The sequence below is a fragment of the Chroicocephalus ridibundus genome, chromosome 10 (genome assembly GCF_963924245.1).
Source record: "Chroicocephalus ridibundus chromosome 10, bChrRid1.1, whole genome shotgun sequence".
Lineage (NCBI taxonomy): Eukaryota > Metazoa > Chordata > Aves > Charadriiformes > Laridae > Chroicocephalus > Chroicocephalus ridibundus.
In genome coordinates, this window is record NC_086293.1 from 6,290,994 (window position 1) to 6,311,235 (window position 20,242).

General features: G+C 44.6%; 1 protein-coding gene across 3 annotated transcripts in view; it reads right to left on the reverse strand.

Moving 5' to 3' along the window:
• Positions 1-20,242, reverse strand: part of HEMK1 (HemK methyltransferase family member 1) — a 33,921-nt gene that overhangs the window by 9,963 nt on the left and 3,716 nt on the right. For all 3 annotated transcript variants that reach the window (XM_063348096.1, XM_063348095.1, XM_063348094.1), the window contains exons 4-5: positions 18,495-18,588; positions 1,648-1,800 (exon numbers count right to left, since the gene is read on the reverse strand). In XM_063348096.1, the coding sequence (XP_063204166.1) occupies positions 1,648-1,800; positions 18,495-18,587 (246 nt within the window). In that variant the 5' untranslated portion in view covers position 18,588. The remainder of the gene's footprint in view (positions 1-1,647; positions 1,801-18,494; positions 18,589-20,242) is intronic.

Below are 20,242 nucleotides of genomic sequence, written 5' to 3' on the forward strand. Positions count from 1 at the left end.
TTGTGTACTAGGCTTCTCCTCTCTAACGTGGACAGAATCCCTCCCAACATTAACACAACCACTTCCACAGAGGTTCTGGCATTCTCCATCTGTTATGCAGACCCCTTTTGCCTAGTTACTCACTACAGTTGTTACACCACATTCACAGCGTGTATTGACTGCGCGCACTTGACTGCGTGTCAAGTATGAGAGTCCTCCAGCATAAAGTTAAAAGACAAGACTACAGAGTTAGAGATTTGTTTGTCCTTCCATTCCACCTTGGGAAAAGTGCAGGCAAAGGCCTGACTTGTTTTTTGCTTTGCTTAATGTTTTTTAAACACAGATGTTGGTAACTATTTACACAAAGAAAACATGCTCAAAGAAACTACTTTGCATTTGCAGATGATGGTATCATCTGCCATCATTCCTAGGGGGATTAATTTCAAAGCCTGAGACTAGCACCCACACACATGAAGCTGACTCTTAAGGTGAAGGACACAGCTGAATCCGTAAGTTGCTGTTGTTTTCTCAATACCCTAGTGCCAAACTCTGCCTCAAACACTAAAGAGATCACACAGAGTAGAAACTCCACTTAGCTGTCAGCGTAGCTACCACTAACTCTAATTAGTCAAGGCTCTTTATTTCTCTGGGCACAGCAGTTTGTGCTACTCAGCTGGGAATGGACCATTATCAGTTACAGGGACAGACTGACACAGCTCTTTAACTTAAAAGGCAAGGAAAAGAGCTCAGGAAATCACAGTAATTATACTTCGAAGTCATGAATCTCAAGTATTAACCTCATCCAGTCACTGGGAGGAGGAACACAGGCATCAACCTCTAATTCTTACCAAGTCTTACACTTCTACAAGAGGAGGGGCTGGCCCCAGCAATTCTCGTTCACGAGAAGGAACTAGCTGGTCTGCAATTCTGAGGAAAGGGGACTATTTTTCCCTTAACCACATGCGATGAGATCTTGGATTCATTTCTCTTTCTATTTACCAACAGTATCTCAGCAAGCATGTTATATGCCACAATAACCAGGGGCAAGAAGGGCTTTGGTCACCCAGATCTCAGTCCCCTCCCTGCTCTTTTGACTCTGTTCAGGAGGTGTGGTCTGTTATTAGGAAACAAGAGACTTAAAAAAAAGTGGTTTGGCAGTTGTGGTAGTGTGACACATGCTTGTCATATAGATCCCAAGTACTGACACTTCTGTGCTAATCCCTTTCCTGTATTCATTTAGTCTTCAGTCTTCTAGAGAAAAGATCCTTCTGTTCACAGCAAGGCGATTTTGAGAGATGACTGCCCCATAAATTCGACTAAGAGAGTGTGTGCCCATGCCTCAGTCCCTCCTCCCCACAGCCCAGGATATTAACTTAAACCAACACCCACCTGTGCTTGAAGCTAAGGTGATTAATAGTGAGCTGTGACAGCTGAAGAATGAGCACATTTGCTTCTTCCACTCTATGTTTCCACTACTCCTGCGGACAGCTGGGGAGAGCAATTCCTAAACACCCCTCTTCTACCTAACATGAACTGTCAGAGACCTTTGCTGCTGAAGTGCCATCAAAGCAAAGAAGTTTGCCTGTGAAGTCTCAATGAAGACTAGTAGAGTGGGATTGTCCTGTACCATGGGCATCTACTGTACCATGAACACTGAAAAAAGCTCACCTGTGGCAGTTTGCGTAACAGACTCAGAGCAATTGCTCCAGAGCCGCAGCCAATCTCCAGGATCACAGGATGAGGGCCAGGAACCGGGAAGCAGAGGCCTGAATTCTTCTCACATTTCCTAGATTCTTCCTCCACAACTAAAGAGATAAGATCCTAACGAACAAACAAAAAGAAAAAAAAAAGAATAAGAAAAAAGTTTCCAAGGGAGCTGTTTTGACTCACACCTTTGTGGTCTGAGGACTGGAGTTTAAACTTCTTGACTCAGTAGCCCAGGGAAATGTATTTTTATTGCTAATTTTTAAAATACAGACAGCAGCAATGGAACTGACATGCCAGAATTCACTTCAGCTCCATCTCCCCCACAGGGTGCTTTGATTAGCAACCAAATCCTCAGGATACAATTTCCCACAGATCCTCTGAAATCTTCTAGCACTGTTCGGAAAAACAATAACCAAACAGCTGGAGCACATTATCTTCTGCGACACCATTTTATTTACTCCAAAACTCCAGCTTTCAGAATTTTAAGCTTAAAAATTTAAGATTTCTACACTGTCTCAGTACTGCACGCAATCTGGAGGCAGAAGTACAGCTCCCAACAGCATCTAAACCAATGATCCAACCTGCAGATGAAAAGCAAAGGCAAGGAATTATTAAATGATCCAAATGAGCAGCTCCCTGCTGGATTTCAGATTGTGGACTCCTACTACATTTTGTTGGTATATAGTCACATGGAAAAGATTTTCACCCATGCTCCCAGATCCATATGCATCTCTATTATTGCCTCCTCCCTCCCATCAATCTCCTCTTTTTTAAATCCCTTCGCATACAAAATCCAACACAGCAGGAGAGGTCTCAAAGATACACAATTGTAAGGTTTGTGAAAATGAGTGACTAGCTATAAGAGAAAGCACACGTATTCCTCCCTCAGACTGCAGCACGAACACCCCTTGCTATTCACTGGCGAAAACTACAAGACTGTGAGAAATAAGTTCCAGTCCGAATGAAATAGGCTCAGGCAGAATCCTCTGTGAAGCACATTTTTATTCACGGTCTTGCAAGAGCGGGTGACCTAGCAAGTAGGCACACTTTCAGTTCTGGAAACACACCTTTTTATTTCCTAATCCCGGATGAATTTTTCCCTCCCCTGTTTCCCATTCATTAGGTACTCCAGGGTTCACAGTCTGTCTGAGGCGCCTAAAATCCTTCCCGGACGTCTTGCCTCTGTTTACTTCTCTTTATGCTACACCTAAAGGGATTATCCGACTAGTTTATTTCCTTCCTTTTTGGTAAAAAACTGCTCAATGTCATTAGCCCTGGTTAAATGTTTGACTACCCTTCTAGTAGTCAAACTACTAATCCAGTAGGAATCAATTTTTCCTTTTGTCTGTGTGATAAGAGATGTTCTACAAGCCTTTGCTGGAGCCTCTTTGTCTTAGTCATTCCCTTATCACGTCACCTCTGATGGAAACGGCCTTTCTCCTCTGCAAAAGCAATACCTGCCTTTCTTACAACAGGAACCTTGTAAACGCTTTGAGTACATCAGCAGGTTCAGCAGGAGCTCACAACTCCCCGGAAATCTTAGTGCTTCCATAGTACAACAGGACGAAACAAGGCCTTACTGCCCGAGGCACTGCCACGACAGCGAGGTTATTTCACTGGAGAGGCGTGCTCTTGCGTCTCTCCCGTAAATCCAGAAAGCTTAACAAAATTTACAAAGAATAATTGGCTTGATTTTGTCAACAGTTAAAAATTAAAGATATTACCAGGAAAATTACAGGTCTTCCATTTTTACAAGGAATCTTGCATGTTCTTGGCATAAGCAGGAATATTTAAGTGCAACATGTCCTGGCAGGCACATCAGCTTCTCTTCAGTAAAGCGATGGCCATTTTCAGAAGCCTAGACGGGCTGTGCCTGTACATAAGGGCATAAGCCCTTCCTTGGATATACCACCCTAACTGGTGCAGTGTAAATAGATGCCTGTGCAAAGCTGTAGGTTTTTATGTAGATATTTGTTGCTGTTGGTCATCCTTCATGCTAGGGCAATTTGTCTCTGCAGTAAGTAGGGAGGGAGGATGCAAACAGGCATAAAGACGAAGCATTAGATTAGATGAGCTTCACCAAAACATCTCCAGCAGCAGTGCACCCGAGACACTGGCTGTTTTGTCAGACAGTATTTTCTGAGGTTTCCCACAAGAACTGAACTGCTTTTAAACACAGTGAAGCACTGTGCCCCTGCATGCCAGCGCACACCCAGTGCTTAGAGAACAGAAGTGAAGATTGCACTACTTCCCAGTCCGGAATGGAGCAACAGGCATACTTCAACATTGTCCAGGCCCTGCACAGCCAGGCAGCTTCCAGCCGCTTCATTTTAACAGAACCCTTTCCCTGTTGATTCCTCCTGCTGAAAGAGCCCGAAAGCATAAGTAAAAAGGAAAACTTGGGTTTATTTGAGCATGTAAACACTCTGTATTTCCTCTGGTCACATTACTTCTTCAGATCCGCTCTTGTGAGCTTTTGCCACTTTCAACTCAGCTGTGTTAGGCTTTGCTGCTTTTCCACTACCCTGGATCTGCCAACAATAGCCTTTTGGTAGCCAATGGCTCTTCAACTTTCTTTAGGCTCCTTTTCATAGCCACAGCTTTTGGGGGCCTTCAGGGGCTTTTTAGCAACAATTACCTTCAACTGTTTCCATTGTTTTCTCTCAAATCTTCTCCAGTTGTTGAGCTGGAAAGACCTCACCAGTGACTGGATGACAACAACCTTGGTGCTTCTCCAGACTGTGGCCTCTGCCTTCCACAGCTTTCAGTGCTCCTCAGCAATGAGCTCTGTTGTGCTCATACCCCAAAGCCCAAGAGGGAATGAGAAGCAGCCTGCAGGCTGGAGAACACTCTTCTGAGAGGCTCTCAGAGGTGGGTCTTCACTGCAAAGTTAGGTTTGGTGACTGACAACCTAAGCTAGCCCTCAGCCAGGAATGAGGAGACACACTGCAATGTCCCACCTTGGTTATCATGTCATTATTGGCACTGCACTCATAGGGAGTTTTGCTAAAAGCCTCCAAAACCCTATTTCTTGTTGCTGGTCTGGGATTCCTTTCTTAGACCATTATGGAGGAAAACATTGTTGTAGGCTCCCTGCAGGACTGTGGGAAACCATTAGAGGACTATCAGCGCTCAGATAACAACAGGGAAAAAACAAACACCTTATTTACCCACTTCTGTGGGAAAATGGCTTTTGCCTTTCAGCTAACATCTCCAGATGAATCAGTTTGAAAACACTTTTGCATTGAAGACAGTCAGAGACTGCAACCACAGCTGTTTTGGGGAAGCAGGTGCAGACTATTCCAAGACCACAGAAGAGCCACCCAAAAAAATTCTGCTTGGCCATTAAATTACTCTTCTTAAATACCAGCCATTTCTGGTCACTTACAAATATTTCCAGGAAATCTCTACAGTAACTCAGAACAACCATCTGTCTCCAGGGCTGATGACAGAGTAGTACAAGTTACTGATTACAAATGTCTAAATGTAACTTCCACACAGTAGAACTATTGTCAACATTTATTAACTTCCTTAAGGTTTATCATTAATAATGTCAAGATTGGACTTTTTAATGGAACTTCTACTTTACAGATTCCACAATGAAAGGACTTTTAGAATGCTTGCCAAAGCTCCTATTTACATATGACCAATTTCAGTTTTTACCACATGTGTCTTAAAAAAGGGATGTTGGTATTACTTACACTTTGTATCCTACTTCCCAACTCTCTTGCTTTACTGCCTTGGTTATTTCATGTACTTCTTACTGAGGCAAAGGCTAGTTCTCTCATAACACACGTGTTTATCATAATACTTCAAAATTAAAAGATATTTAAAATAATGTGACAATCTAAAGAAACCTTTTTCCAGACATTAGTATCTCACTACAATCCAAAAGTTGGACAATTACAAAAATAAATTCTTTCATGAAATAAACTCAATTGGCAAGCAAAACAGAAGCTGTATTCTAACTGGCAAATTAAGAAAAAACATTACTAGTACAGATTATTCAATGTTGAATTAAATTTACAATTATGTATGTATTAAAAGCAAGAAGTAAAGACAAAACAGAATGCACTGGACTAAGACATTTTGTAGTCCTGGTTTAACTGGGTGTGATACCATGGTCCTTTTCTTCACTGAACAGCTTTCATGCAAAAACAATATTTCCCCAACATCTGCAAAAGAATCAGGGAAACCCAGCAACCACGATACAGAGTATGTCCAGTCAGCACACTGACATCGCCTCTAGCTTTCCTTTTCAGAAATCATGAATGATAAATTTATCCAAAATTGTTCTGAAACAGTATTCTTCAGATTCTTCTTAGTATTTTTCTCCTTTTAGCAAGTGATCCAGCCAAAATCAGTGCTTCTCCGAGCACATCGTCATCTCCAAGATGTCACCGCTGGAAATTGATAAATTACAGCATTTTGCAGAACACAGCAGAACCACTTTCAAATCTCATCTTGGGAGATGAGGTATTTCTGGCCATGCATCACAGTGTTCACACGAAGACTACAAAACACCCTGCAAGACAGACACTCCCTACCTCCGTACAAGAATCTGACTAGAGCCACTGGTGGGGAAGAGCAACAAAGAGGCAGAAGGTGCTAAAAAGAGATGCCAGTCCCAGACACAGAGAAACTGGGACAACTGCAGACAGCCAAAGGCTGTCGTCTTTATTGTGGAGGATACCCCGCATCTTCTCAGACTGAACAGATTCAGACCACAAATACCTGCTAATATAATGCCATCATTGCTAAAAGCCATCTTAACCATCAGTTTGATCACCAGCTCTAAAGGTTGAGAGACGAAATTACAAAAATTCCACTGGGAAATAAAAGAAAACACTTTGGCAGCCTAGACAATTAACCTTTGGAATACGTTAAGTAAATTCTGCACAATCTGGCACTCTACACTGAAATGGCAGGCTGTTCAAAAGGGCTTACTTCCACTCACACCATTTACAGGATTCAATACATCAGAGAGAGAAATGTCCTTCACTACAAAAAATGTTATTTTGGATAAAACAAAAGCTTGACAATCAGTGTGTCTTTATAGTCTCTAAATATAGGAAAACGAGTTGGCTTGCTCAGGCGCCTCGTCCCTGCAATATGCTGAGCACTCCAGTACCTTTAACACATTTATCCTCACAACTCCCATTTACCAGATGACCAACTGTAAAACAGTGACCATCCCAAACTCACAAAGGAGGACTACAGCAGAGCAGAGCACTGAACCCAACGCTCTGGAAGCCTCATCTACACCTTTCCCACAGACACCACTTTAGATCATGGAAATGGGTCCCCCAAACCCAGTTGCATGAGGGCAATTGACCTCCTGCAGAAAAGCAGAACGCACAAAGATCAGAGGCAGATTCCCATATTACACACAGAATGGTAGGGGTTGGAAGGGCCCTCTGGAGATCATCTTGTCCAACCCCCCTGCCAGAGCAGGGTCACCCAGAGCAGGTGGCACAGGAACGTGTCCAGGCGGGTTTGGAATATCTCCAGAGACAGAGACTCCACCACCTCTCTGGGCAGCCTGTGCCAGGGCTCTGCCACACTCAAAGGAAAGGAGTTCCTCCTCACGTTTAGGTGGAACTTCCTATGCTCAAGTTTGTGCCCATTACCCCTTGTCCTGTCCCCGGGCACCACTGAAAAGAGCCTGGACCCGTCCTCCTGACACCCATCCTTTAAGTATTTATAAGCCTTGATAAGATCCCCCCTCAGCCATCTTTTTTCCAAGACTAAAAAGACCCAAATCCTTCAGCCTTTCCTCATAAGAGGGATGTTCCAATCCCCTAATCATCTTGGTAGCCCTTTGCTGTCCCCTCTCCAGCAGTTCCCTGTCCTTGAACCAGGGAGCCCAGCACTGGACACACACTCCAGGTGCGGCCTCACCGAGGGCAGAGTAGAGGGGGACGATGACCTCCCTCGACCTGCTGGCCACACTCTTCTTGATGCACCCAACAAACAGTGCTTGGCTGCTCTTGAATCATCTTTTTGTTTTTACTGTTGTAGATAAAAACGGTAAATATAATTAAAAAAAATAAAAATCCAAAGTGCTGTAATTAAGGAGCAAGTAAAATAATAAATTCAAAGAATACCTTAGAAATGTGACCCGATTCCCCATTTACCCACAGCGTGCTAACCACTGCATAAGATGAATGCTCAACTGTGGGGTTATTAAAATTCAGATTATTGCTTACAGTATGCATCACTATTGTCAGTAACAACACAGCCTGCACTAAAGTCCTATTAATCAGTGCTACAGGTACTGGCAGAACTACTTTAATCCTGGAGCCTGGTGTACACGTATGCGGGTGTAAGTGTGATATTTGTGTCAGAGCAGGGAAATGGAACATTTTGAAGATCTTTTCTCTCCTACTCTATGCAAGAAGCTCCTTCCCCCAGTAAAAGCCACTTTTGGAAGGAGCGGAGGGACTGAATGGCAAACACACAAAACCAGAGAGAAACTAAATTCCTCGCTGCTTTTGGTAGCGATGGCATGAAGGCGGAAGGGAAGGAGGGCCCTGGACGTGGCTTGGGCAGCGCCCACCCGACTCAGAGCTGTTGACATCTGCTTGTAGGGGCAGATTGCGTATTTCATTCAATAGACGGGTGTACAGAGATGTTCAAGCAGCAGAGAGGAAGAGCTAGAAGTCACATGGAAAGGTGAGCTCAGTGGCCACCACTGTCCCTTGGGGCAGATCTTATGTACGGCTAAAACTGCCCCACAGCTGTCCTCTGCCACAGAGCTTGCAGGACTGCCATGCGCCTTTCCAGGGCACACCAGCAATGCCTGTGAGCTGCAGGGCCTTTTTGTCAGCTGTTACAGGCAGACAGCTCAACAGTTAGGGCAACAGGCTAGGCTTAGGAACAGGGCCAAGCTCACAGCTCTGCACAGTTACTAGTGTGACTAAATCCCAATCTGGCTGCATGTTGCAACCCCACCTTGCACGGTAATAATCGATGAACTTCCCCTTCTCCCCCATTTTACACGATTTTGTGCAAATAAATATTCAAAAGGATGTCAAGAGCACCAGCCACCTCTGAAACCTGTGCAATCACGAGGTGGAACGCTATGTGCAAAGCAAAGTATTTGGAAGGGGTTTTACATTGCGCTGGCCTAGAGGTGGTGCAGGCATCAAGTGATGGGTTTTCAGGGACCTAAATTCTGTTGTTTAGCACAAAACAGGGTGGGGAGGAGGTATCTAGACCTTCCAGGTCTGCCGGAAGTGAACTTAAAAATCTACAGGGAAAAATGCAGGACATCCTTGGGAGGGAGAAGGTTATCCAGTCCTGACTAGCAAAGGAAGAGCTTGCAAGGACTAGAAGAGACCTATTACCTGTGGTTCCACATACAGGGGACACAAATATTTGTTTCCCATGCTACTTAATTTCCATCACTCAGAGGTCCTCAAGCTTTTATCTCTTAGCCAAAGCCACTCACAGGCTGCTCTCACCTTGCGATTCCAGGAAGTCTTGCTTCACTGCCAGATTCACCCTAAGTTCACACTGTCGTTTATTTGGTGGTTTTTTTTTTTGGTTTTTTTTTTTTTACCCCTCATCTTCTCTGTTGAGAGAAATAAATGCAAAACTTTGCAAACACCGCCAGCTTCCCATGAGCCTCTGCCTCACCCTTCCACCCACAACTCCTGTTCCCCAGCTCCCCCCCACCCGCTCCCCCCAGCACACAGTCATGTTCTGACAGGTTCTTGGTATTACCTCCCCCTCCCTGCAGCCAGGTCTCTAGTTCACCGTATTTCTTGGAACCGCAGCTGCACAAAGAAAGCGTGAGGACAGTGTCTGCCAGCACCCAAACCACAAGCTCCACAGCTGCACGGCTCCAACCAGCAGGGTCAGGCAGCTTTCAGCACCAAGACACTTGGGAGGAAACAGCAGAGATTCTCGCTGCACAACGGTGGCTACGGAGCCGCATGGAAGTCCAGAGGCAGCGCAATCACGTGCTGCAGTACAACAACAGTGATGTTTCTGCGATTAAAAGTACAAGGCTAAGAAAAACAAGAGGAGGGGAGGAATGGGAAAGGCAAGGGTAGAGCTCACAAATTCACACTGCATTCCCTGGAAGCACCCTTTTTTCGTGCCCCACATGCTCTGGGGAAAGCAAGGAAGATAAGATTCTAGGGGTACGAGCCAGGGTGGCAAGAGGTTCTAACTTCCCAGGCTAGCAAACCGGACGAGGAAAGCAAGAGACGCATGAAAACCTGAGTAACCTCTCTGCTTTCACAGACTTCCTGGGAATGTTTTACTTATTTGTGTGTTTTCCAGAAACTTCTGTTCTCAGAATCCAGGACTTTCCATAGAGCCTGATCTGATATTAACCAAATCACCCCTCCCCTCCTGTTTGTCCACTTGGCTGCCAATCAGCACATGACAAAACACCAGGAAGCCAAGCTGGAAACCTAATTCCATGGCAATGGCCATACAAGATCACTGACACGTGCCCTCTTTCCAAAACCAGACGCCCAAGCCAGCCCAGTGCTTAGTGGGCAGGCAGGCTACAGTGTTTTTGTCCTGGGGTCTTCTGCCTGGTACCGCAGTAGGAAAGAGATAATGTTGCACAAAGTTCATGAAACTCCCCTTCTACATGTAGAGAAAGCAAAACACCAGAATAACTCCAGGAAGAGGCACTGATCCTGCAAGAAAAGGTGGCTCAAGCAGAAGCAATGACAGACAAACAGGCAAAGGCATGCCTAATACTGAGGAAGGAGTTGGGCTTCTCTGTCACACAACAGATGTCCTGATGTGTCACAGCACATGCCAAACGCTGTTTCATCTGTTGGAGGAGAGGCTGTGACAGCATCCAGAAATGATTTCACCAAAAGGCAGCAACTTTTGCAACCCATGTGTGCTACTGCCCAAGAAAAATTACCACAGTTGTCACATATAAATTTAGCCATGCCAAGAGGGGCAAGAAGGATGGATCAGAGTAACTGTAAGTCGGCTGCACCTTAGGTCTCCATCAGAAACCTCTCTCCAGAATCAAGGCATTTTCTTTCTCTGCAGATACTGGTATTGACCACTGCCAGATACAGCATCTGGACAGATGTGCTGGTCCAGCTCACTAATCCCTAGCTCTGAAATTCTGGTTACTTGGACGTCTGAGAGAAGGGGGGGACATACATTTCCCCCCCCCCCCCCATGTGGGAATCCCTTCAAATCCCATCCCTCCTGTTACAGCTATTCTATAGTTTGTTTTTCTCCAGCTCTAGTCCTAAATCTTGCTCTAACAGCCAATGACCTAAGCTATTCAGATGAAACTCATAGAAAGAGAGACCCTATTTCAATTGGAATTAAAAAGCTGAAGACTTCATAAAGTTCTTTTAGGGCCAAAAAAAATAAAGGCACATCACAGAGATCTGTGAAAACATATTAGGAAGGTCTATACAAGTTAACCTGTGGAACAGGTTTGTGCATGAATTAAAGGAACAGCACAGGCTTTCCCTGCCTTCAGCATAGATTTTAGCTTTAAATTTATATTTTGAGTCTGTCCTGGAAATCACTAACTTTGAAGTAACCCTCTGCACTAGCACAGGCTTTTTTCCTTGCATAAGAAGCCAGGAGAAACTACTGCCATGGTTCATCTTGGCCAGTTAGCCAGGAATAATCCTGTTTCTTCTTCCATTTCCTTTTGAACAAAAAATCTGTCCTGGGAAAACATCCTGTCCTGATTTTAAAGTAGCCAGCAACAGACTCCTGCTAAGCTGTTTCAGTAATTAGTTAGACTCTCTGTTAAAGATGTGCACCTTTTCTTATGGCCTGCATTTATAGTGCTTGTTATATGCTTTTCTATGAAACCAAAGAGACTTCTTTATCAAATTTCTGCTCCCTGTGCCAGGTAGTTAACCCCTAAATTTGTCTTTGAGGAGCTAAACAGTCTTTCACAAGGTAGATCTTTCCAGCTGTTAATCCACCTACTGGTTCTTCTCCAAACGTACTTTCCCATTTCTTTCTCAACCAGTCAGTAACATAACTGGACGTAATATCTTTACAAGTATTCCACTACTGCCGTACACAGACTTAATCTTGCTACTTGTACTTGGCAATCCCATGTTAACACACACAAGGACCACATTAGCCTGCTGGGCAGCCCACTGAAAATGGGTGCTCGTGGTCAGAGCCCCAAATCTTTCTCCAAGCTCTTCTGGGAGAGGAAGCCCCTCAGCCACGAGGCACAGGCCGCATTATTTATTTCTGCGCATATGATCTTATTAAACACTTGTTCCTAGCTCAAAAGGCAATTCCAATTGCTGTGCAGCAACAACAGGTTCCCTTCATAATTCCCATTCCCCAGACACTGTGCCACGGCCCACTTTCAGAAAATATTGTTTTCCTCCAACATACTGATAAAATATTACCTAGCATATGGGTCAAATCTGATCTATGTGAGGCCACAACAGCTATACTCCAAATTTAGCACATTTGTTTACAGCTACATTCTGACAGCAGTTAATTTTTGATCTATTAAATAATGCCCTATTGTATTTAAGTCCAATATACCTTATAGAAGTGTGTATATCTATACATTTCAAGAAAGGACCTTAAGCTATGTACAAGATAGGCACCATTATCCTTTTCATTTCCCAAATTGGGAAGCCAGTGTTGCTGAAAGGAGAAGCAGCCTTCCTTTGAAGAGACAACTGGTCAGAGGTAAAACCATAAAAATAAAGAAGCCAGTCTCCTGACTCCTGATCCATGGCTGTACTCCACTAGACAGGGTGACCTTTTGAACTTTCCAAGAAGTAGCCATCTGTGGCAATGAAATTAGTGCAATGAAAGGCCATTCTGCATTGAAAGCTTCCTTTTAGCACTGATTAAATCAGAAAATGTGTACACTGCTTTGACATAAAGCACTGGAGAAGGGCCCCACCTTGCAATCTGTATATTTGCATATACATGCCAGGAAGCAAAAATCCTCCCTTCTCTTGTGTGTTTGACCTTCTTGAAAGGTTAATGATTATGTTTAGTGAGAAGTAAGGTTAAACTTCACGTAAGGTTAAACTTCACGGAAGGTTTCTCTGAGCAAATCTTTGCCTAAAGTGCTTTCGCAGAACACCCCAGCACAATGACTGCCATGCCGCTGACAGATGCAAGTAAACAGCAATGGTTTCCGTGTACTGAACACAGTATCACGAGAAACAATCTATCTTGGGAAACATGTTAAAAGCTTAAAAATCATAGGTAGAAAAGAATTGATTAAAAAGTGACAGGACCAAAAATTACAGCTGCTGCACAGGGCATGAATAATTTTATGTGTTACATAGTAAGAAGTAAGGGCTTTCCTGTTAAATGAGCAGGCAGCACCAAAAGCACAGAAAATGCATTTCCCACTTGCAATACAAAATAAGAAAGATTCGCTGTCAGATAACGTCCTGGAGGCTAGACACAGACAGACTCAAAAGAGGATTAAACAAATTAATGGAGGACAGACCCATTAGTGATTATGAAGCAGGATGGCCCCAAATCCAGCTTTGTCTAAGAACAGTTCTTAACCGCTGACTGTCAAAAGAAGGGGGAATCCTTCCATACCTATCTTTTCCCTTGTAATTTTGCCCCCACCATCTGCTACAAGCCCCAGTCAAACACAGTACGTTCAACTAGACAGACCAATGCAGTCTGACCCACAAAGTCTTTTTTCTTGCTCTCACAGGAGGCCGCAGCCACAATATTTTTTGCATGACTACTAAGAAATGTTCAGCATGGCACATACTTTAATTTCTTTCCCTAAGATGCCTCCCAGGCTAAACATGTATCCTCACCCTACAGCGTGCTTCTGACCCCCTTATAGGGCAATGGACTCATGACAGAGCCACCACAAACAAAGCCAAGACGGAAAAAAATTATGTAGGGTGTGACCTTGTGCTGAGATCACAACAGATCAAGGAGGCCTCACCAGGGGACTCCTGGACAGCCTGAGGGTCAGAGGGGATGGTGCAACAGAAAATCCTCCCAAGCAGAACTGGAGGTTCTCCTCCCAGCAGCTTTCATCCAGCAAAAACAAAAACTCAATGCCCGAGAACCTGACTCTACCCACACAGTAGTTGCAACAGATAAAAGGAGACCATTTTTGTTTCCACTGAACAAATAAGCCTTTATTTGCTTTAAAACCCAGCATCTGAGAGGAAGGGATCAGGAACACCAGAAATTCTACAATAATTAATAAGAAATAAAGCCCTCAGGAACTCTGCGAGCCTAAGCCTGGAGTGCCCTCTAGGGGTAAAAGACTGGTGAGCCGCATACCCCAAACTTCGGAGAAGTCCCGAAGCAAAAACTAAACCTTTCCTTAATGAAGTAACGAGCTTTCATTTAGCTTGTATTTGCCAGGACAAAAAAGGAATTATGTATCCACGGTTTTCTGAGTTCTCCTTCTCTTTTTCCTATTTTTTCTCTGATCCACAAGGCTGATGTGATGGTAACACAGCCCAAGCTTTAGTAGGCCTTGCTTTGGGAAAAGGACTTTCTCCTCCATTAATACAGTGACTGAGCAATGTTGAGACAGGGATTCCTTGACAATACAGTGATAATCGCATAACAAAGATAATTCACCGGACTGAGCACACCCCTAATATTTGGCCCAAACACCTCCCCACTGCAGATGCCTGTCTCCTGGGGTCACCGGAGAAAAGCAGGCAGGACGCTGGGTTCCGCAAGCCCTTGCAAAGCCAGTCAGGACTTGTAGCAGCGAGTCCAAAGCTTTGCTCACAGAGGGCCAGGTAACTGGAGGAAGGGGAGACTGAGGACTGCTTAACAAAACTCTCCTCCAGTGCAGTGCGTCTGTGCTCACGGAAGCATCTATCAGCCCTGCATGCCAAGAAGTTATGACTGAATGCAATCAGCTTTGTTATCCCGCTCTCAGAACTTAAACAGGACCTGCTATTTTCCTTATTTTGGCTGCCTGTCCCCTCCTCACCCAGATTCCCACGGAACAGAAGAAGGAAGCCACATGTACTGAAAAAATATTCCCAGAGGGAACAAACGGGAGAGGGCTCAGCTACCAAGGAGAACAAAACGTACTACAAAGGGGCAAATTTCACACAGGGCAAAATTAAGCAGACAACTGGGCTTCTCTGTTTGCATGTGTCTCTGTCCCCAGGACTGAAACAATGCCGGTGGTTTATGTCCTACTGTGTTTGCCATTACCAACGCGTCTGGAAGCAAGAGTCATAACCCTTCTGTTGTAACCATAGAAAAAAAACGGGCGTCATAAAGATGGCTCCCCTTTTTTTCAGGCTTTGAATCAACAAGCAGGAGCATTTGCAGAAGCTACATAAATATAGCTAGGAAGCAAATTTTGCAGCTGCTTGTGTATCTGCACTAACAAGTCAATTTAGGGAGTCCCATTTACTCAGACAAGGACAAAGAGATGCCACGTGGCTCGTGTGTGCAGTCACAGACAAGCCACTCGAACCTGGGATACCAATGTTGATAACGAACTGCTTCCTAAAGAACACGGATTATTTACTGGTATTATTTGGTGAAAAGTTTCAGCACTATTGGTTTTAAGAATGCTGCAGACAAATCCTAAACAGAAGGAGAGCAACAGATGCAACTAACTTCAATATTTTTGAAAGGAGATCTTTAAAACTGCAGTTTTAAAGTCCAGTGAAGCCTGGAGAAATTACTCTGATGAAACAAAACACAGGCAAACCCCAACCCAAACACACCACACAAAGCCCTGTGTTAGAGATGACCAACCTTTCCTTCCTAGCAGAATGAAAGGATCGGGACATCAACTCACTTTGTGCAACGGGGCATGAACAGTACATGGTTCCTGGAAGCAGCACATGCCTAAAGCATTGTCCTGCCAGGTGCTGCTAAATAGCTGGATCTTGTCCCCATGCCCTTCTGTCCAAGTAACTCCCCCAGCATGACATCACAAGAAAACAGACATCAGTTGCCAAGAGCTCCATTCCTGAGCCATCATCATAAACTTCTGGCCTTCCATAATAAATGTTCTAAAAATGTGCCTTCATAGTGAGTACTGTGACACATCAAATAAAGTTTTCCCAGAGAGGTTAAGCTGTTTATGCTACGTTATTACACCAGGGCACATTAAGTGGTTTCAAACACAGCACATTACACAGCACTGCATTTCAGTTCGGGTCACCGGAGATGCTTTTACCAAAATTACGTATGTGGGTGTAATTAACAACATTCTCAGGCATTAGCCACCCTGGCTCCCACTCCACACAACAGGACTTCATTTGAAGCCTGGCAATGCACGGAGAGAATGAGAGCACAGCACCAGAGGAAGCCTTGCCAGCAGGGGTTTTGACTTGCAGAATATATAGGTTCCCCCTGGTTTTAATGCTCACATCACATACACAAATTAATGGAGAGTTAGAGGTTGGAAATACTCTCTTGAATCAACCGGAGCAGAAATACTGTTCACAATAACAATGCTAACCATTGCTGGGCTCCAACTGGCAAAATTATTCCTTCGAGCCCTATTCTCCAAACTTAACTGCCACAGAGTGATCAAACCCAGACACAACAGAGAGCTCACACCTTCTTCTTCGGCACAAGTGTCATCACCTATGATTTAGGGCCCAGCAGGCTCTCATTAAGGTGCTGCTGATGCCCCACACCAAATCAAGACTCTGGTTCTGAATATTCTTCTACAGGCTGAGATGATAGGATGTCCAAATGGTAGTTGTGTTCATTTCCACTAAATTGTCTGGAACCCTCTCATAGATTTCAGTAGCACCCTCTTCTTGGAAAGGTAGAGTGGAAGCACAGGCTGTCTTTGCCTTTTAACTTTTGTGTAACAAAAGGTGTCAGATGAAGGCTTCTGCAGACTGCCTCCTTTAGTGAGCTGCTGCTTTCTTCACACATTCCCAATACTATCCCTTCCCCAGAAAAAGCAAAGGTGGTCTTCCCATCTCCAAAGCTCACTCAGTCCTTAACATCTCTTCTGATATTATCAGAATATATTCTGATATTATCAGAAGAGGACATTCTGTCTGAATGAGACTTTTTATTCTTTTTACAGCATGGGCCCCTACTTCCAGAAATCTGAGCAGAGGGATGCCAGCACATTACAACAGTGCCCAAGCAGCAGGCAAATGACTGAAGAAATGACTATTAGACTAAAACAGGTTTATGCTTCTGGGACTCCTAAATGGACAAGCTATGGAGACAACTTCATCTCCAAAAGTTAACACAGGGTACAAAAGAAAATAAATTCTCAGAAGAAAAAAAAAAAAAAGAAAAGCTCAAAAAAAGAACCAACCCAAACGCCCCCAAAATTCTCACAAAACCTAAAAACTCCCGAGGACTAGTAAACAGAAACCTTCTGAGAACTAGTATGCAGAAAGACTTCATTGCTAGGATGGTCCATGAGCTGAAAGCGAGGCTACTGTCAGAGAAAGTGTCACCATGTAGTTCTTAGGCTTTTCCCTAGCAGCAGGAACACTGGGGAAAATGGAGTATTAACTTGATCATGTATGGCTGTCGCTTACATTCTTATAACTGACATTCATATTTAATTCCAGCCCAGGTCAGAACTTACCCTTCAGTTTCTAGTGTTTGTTTTGTTACCATTCAGGAAACAAGCCTTCAGTTTCCCGTGTCTGTCTAGAAATCCCTGTGGAACCATCAGACAGGTGATAGGTGCCATTTCTTACCACCCTGCACTATTTTAGTCTCCACATGAACAAACAAGCTCTCTGGAATTCATTACTTTCTTCCAGTAGCTTTCTAGTACTGCAGAGTTTTGCTAACAGCCTTTGGACGCCTTTGAGATTCTTACCCTTCCACCAAAGCACAAAGCCACTGGGATATAGCAGTATATGTTCTGAACTTCCAGGAGTCATTACTATAGCAGAAATAAGGAAAGAAAGCCAAGTCCTTCCATCAATAGAGATGGATCTCCATGTAATTAAGTGATACGCTAGCTTGCAACATCTCTTGCTCTGAGCCAGGAGGCAAAGTTCACCAGCATCAGTTCCAGATCACAAGCTTAGAATCCTTCTCTGTTCTAAAAGAAGTGATCTGACCTCCCCATCACGACAACCTCATGATATACAGGGCACCTTCACGGAATCACAGAATCACAGAATCTTCAGAGTTGGAAGGGACCTCTAGAGATCATCTAGTCCAACTCCCCTGCTAGAGCAGGATTGCCTAGAGCACATTACTCAAGACTGCATCCAGGCGAGTCTTGAAAATCTCCAGAGAAGGGAACTCCACAACCTCACTGGGCAGCCTGTTCCAGTGCTCTGTCACCCTCACTGTAAAGAAGTTTTTCCGTGTATTTGAACGGAACTTCCTGTGTTACAACTTGTGCCCATTGCCCCTCGTCCTGTCACTGGGAACCATTGAATAGAGTCTAGCACCATCCTCCTTCAACCCACCCTTTAGATACTTGTATGCCATAATAAGGTCTCCCCTCAGCCTTCTCTTCTCCAGGCTAGAGAGTCCCAGCTCTCTCAGCCTTTCCTCATAAGGGAGATGCTCCAGTCCCTCAATCATCTTAGTTGCCCTTCGCTGGACTCGCTCCAGCAGTTCCCTGTCCCTCTTGAACTGGGGAGCCCAAAACTGGACACAGTATTCCAGTTGTGGCCTCACCAGTGCAGAGTAGAGGGGGAGAATGACCTCCTTTGACCTACTGGCCACACTCTTCCCTATGCAGCCCAGGATGCCATTGGCCTTCTTGGCAACAAGGGCACATTGTTGGCTCATGGACAATTTACTGTCTACAGTAAATTGCTGTCACAGCAATGCTATGATCGTATTGTATGATGTAATTCACAGATTCAAGCCCGCCCCCGCCACATTCATACCTCTGTTTCAGGCCGAGGAATAAATACTGGGGGTCTCATCTTCAGAGTCAGGTCCTGAAAGTCCCACTCACCAAGCACATACTGCACCGGCATTCTGTGGCAAAGGCAAGCGTGAATGCTTTAGGACTACACTCCATAACACAGAAAAGCTCTCAATACCATGCTTACCTCATTACTAACCATATAACCCCTCTGAGCGTGAGCACCTAGACACCCTTAAGGCTCTCAACTGCATGTGCAATGTGCACGTGCACTCTAAGGGAGCAGGAGCTCTATTCCCACAAAAGAGTTTGTTATCAAGCACTGGACCCAGGAAACTACAGGACAGACAGCCTCACCTCAGTGCTGGGGAAAGTGACAGAACAAACAGTCCTGCTGGACAACGGCCCTGCAGAAAAGGCCCTGGGGATCGGGTGGACAAGTTGACCATGAGCCAGCAATGTGCCCTTGCAGCAAAGAAGGCCAATGGCTTCCTGGGCTGCATTAGGCAGAGCATTGCCAGAAGGTCGAGGGAGGGAATCTTTCCACTCTATTCAGCACTGGTAGCAAACACCTGGAGGGCTGGGCTCCCAGTACAGGAGAGACATGGACATACTGGAGTAAGTCCACTGAATGGCATTAAGATGATTAAGGGATTGGAGCACCTGACATACAAGGAGAGAGAACAACAGCTGGGACAGTTTAGCCTTGAGAAGGGAAAACTGGGGCTGGGGAACCTCATCAATAACCAGATGCTTCTGGTGAGATGGAGTAAAGACAACAGAGCCTGACTCTTGTGTGGTATCCAGTGAACAGACAAGCAAAGGGCACAGACTGAAATATAGAAAATTCCATTTAAACCTAAGAACCACCACCCCCTTTTTTTTTTTTCTTTCCCTTTTTCTAAACACTGTGAGGGTGGTCAAACACTGGAACAGGTTGTCCAGAGAGCTTGTATAGAATCTGTCTTTGGATATAGTAAAAAATGAATTGGGCATGGCTCTGAGCAACTTGCTCTAATTGATCCTGTTTTGAACAGAGGGTGGACTAGGTTTCCAGAGGCCCCTATCAACCTCCACGATCCTATGAATTTTGGGGTCATGTTTTCAGTTGCTCTGAGGCACCATACCTCACTTCATGTAGAACAGCAGATATTTGTTGCAACCTTAACAGCACTTAAGACAAAAGAACTTGCAAGTCAGACAGCTCTAGGAATTTTGCATTTCTACCCTTAACACAAGATTCAAGAGCAGCAGGAAAATTTCAGGGAAGACACTCAGATCCTACAAACAGTAACTGCTGCTAACACACTGACTCCCTGATAAACCCTCACATCCTATTCTGCGTACGTTGTGGCAGGATTAATCCACACAGGAAAACGAGGATCCATATCATAACCGTATTCATGTAAACAAGCAGGAGGATGCTATCTCCAAACATACTCCCAAGCATCTCCCACCCTTCTAAATGATCCAAGTTCCTGAATATTTCCTCTCCCCACACACTACTCCCCAGGCTCAGCCTGATTCCAAGTAGGTCCTTCACACCAAACCCATTTAATTTTTGCGCTAAGACAACACCTCACACAGAGCAAGCAAATGGAGGCCAAACAGAGACCAAAGCTACATCAGGAAAACAAATGGATACCTCTAAACGCCAGGAAAATCCCTCTGCAGGCAAAGCCTAGAAAGGAAAGCCCAGCGATACCACAGTCCAGTATAGAACTGGCAGCTGAAGAGAGTGCTAAATCAAACAGGAGGGGCTAAGCC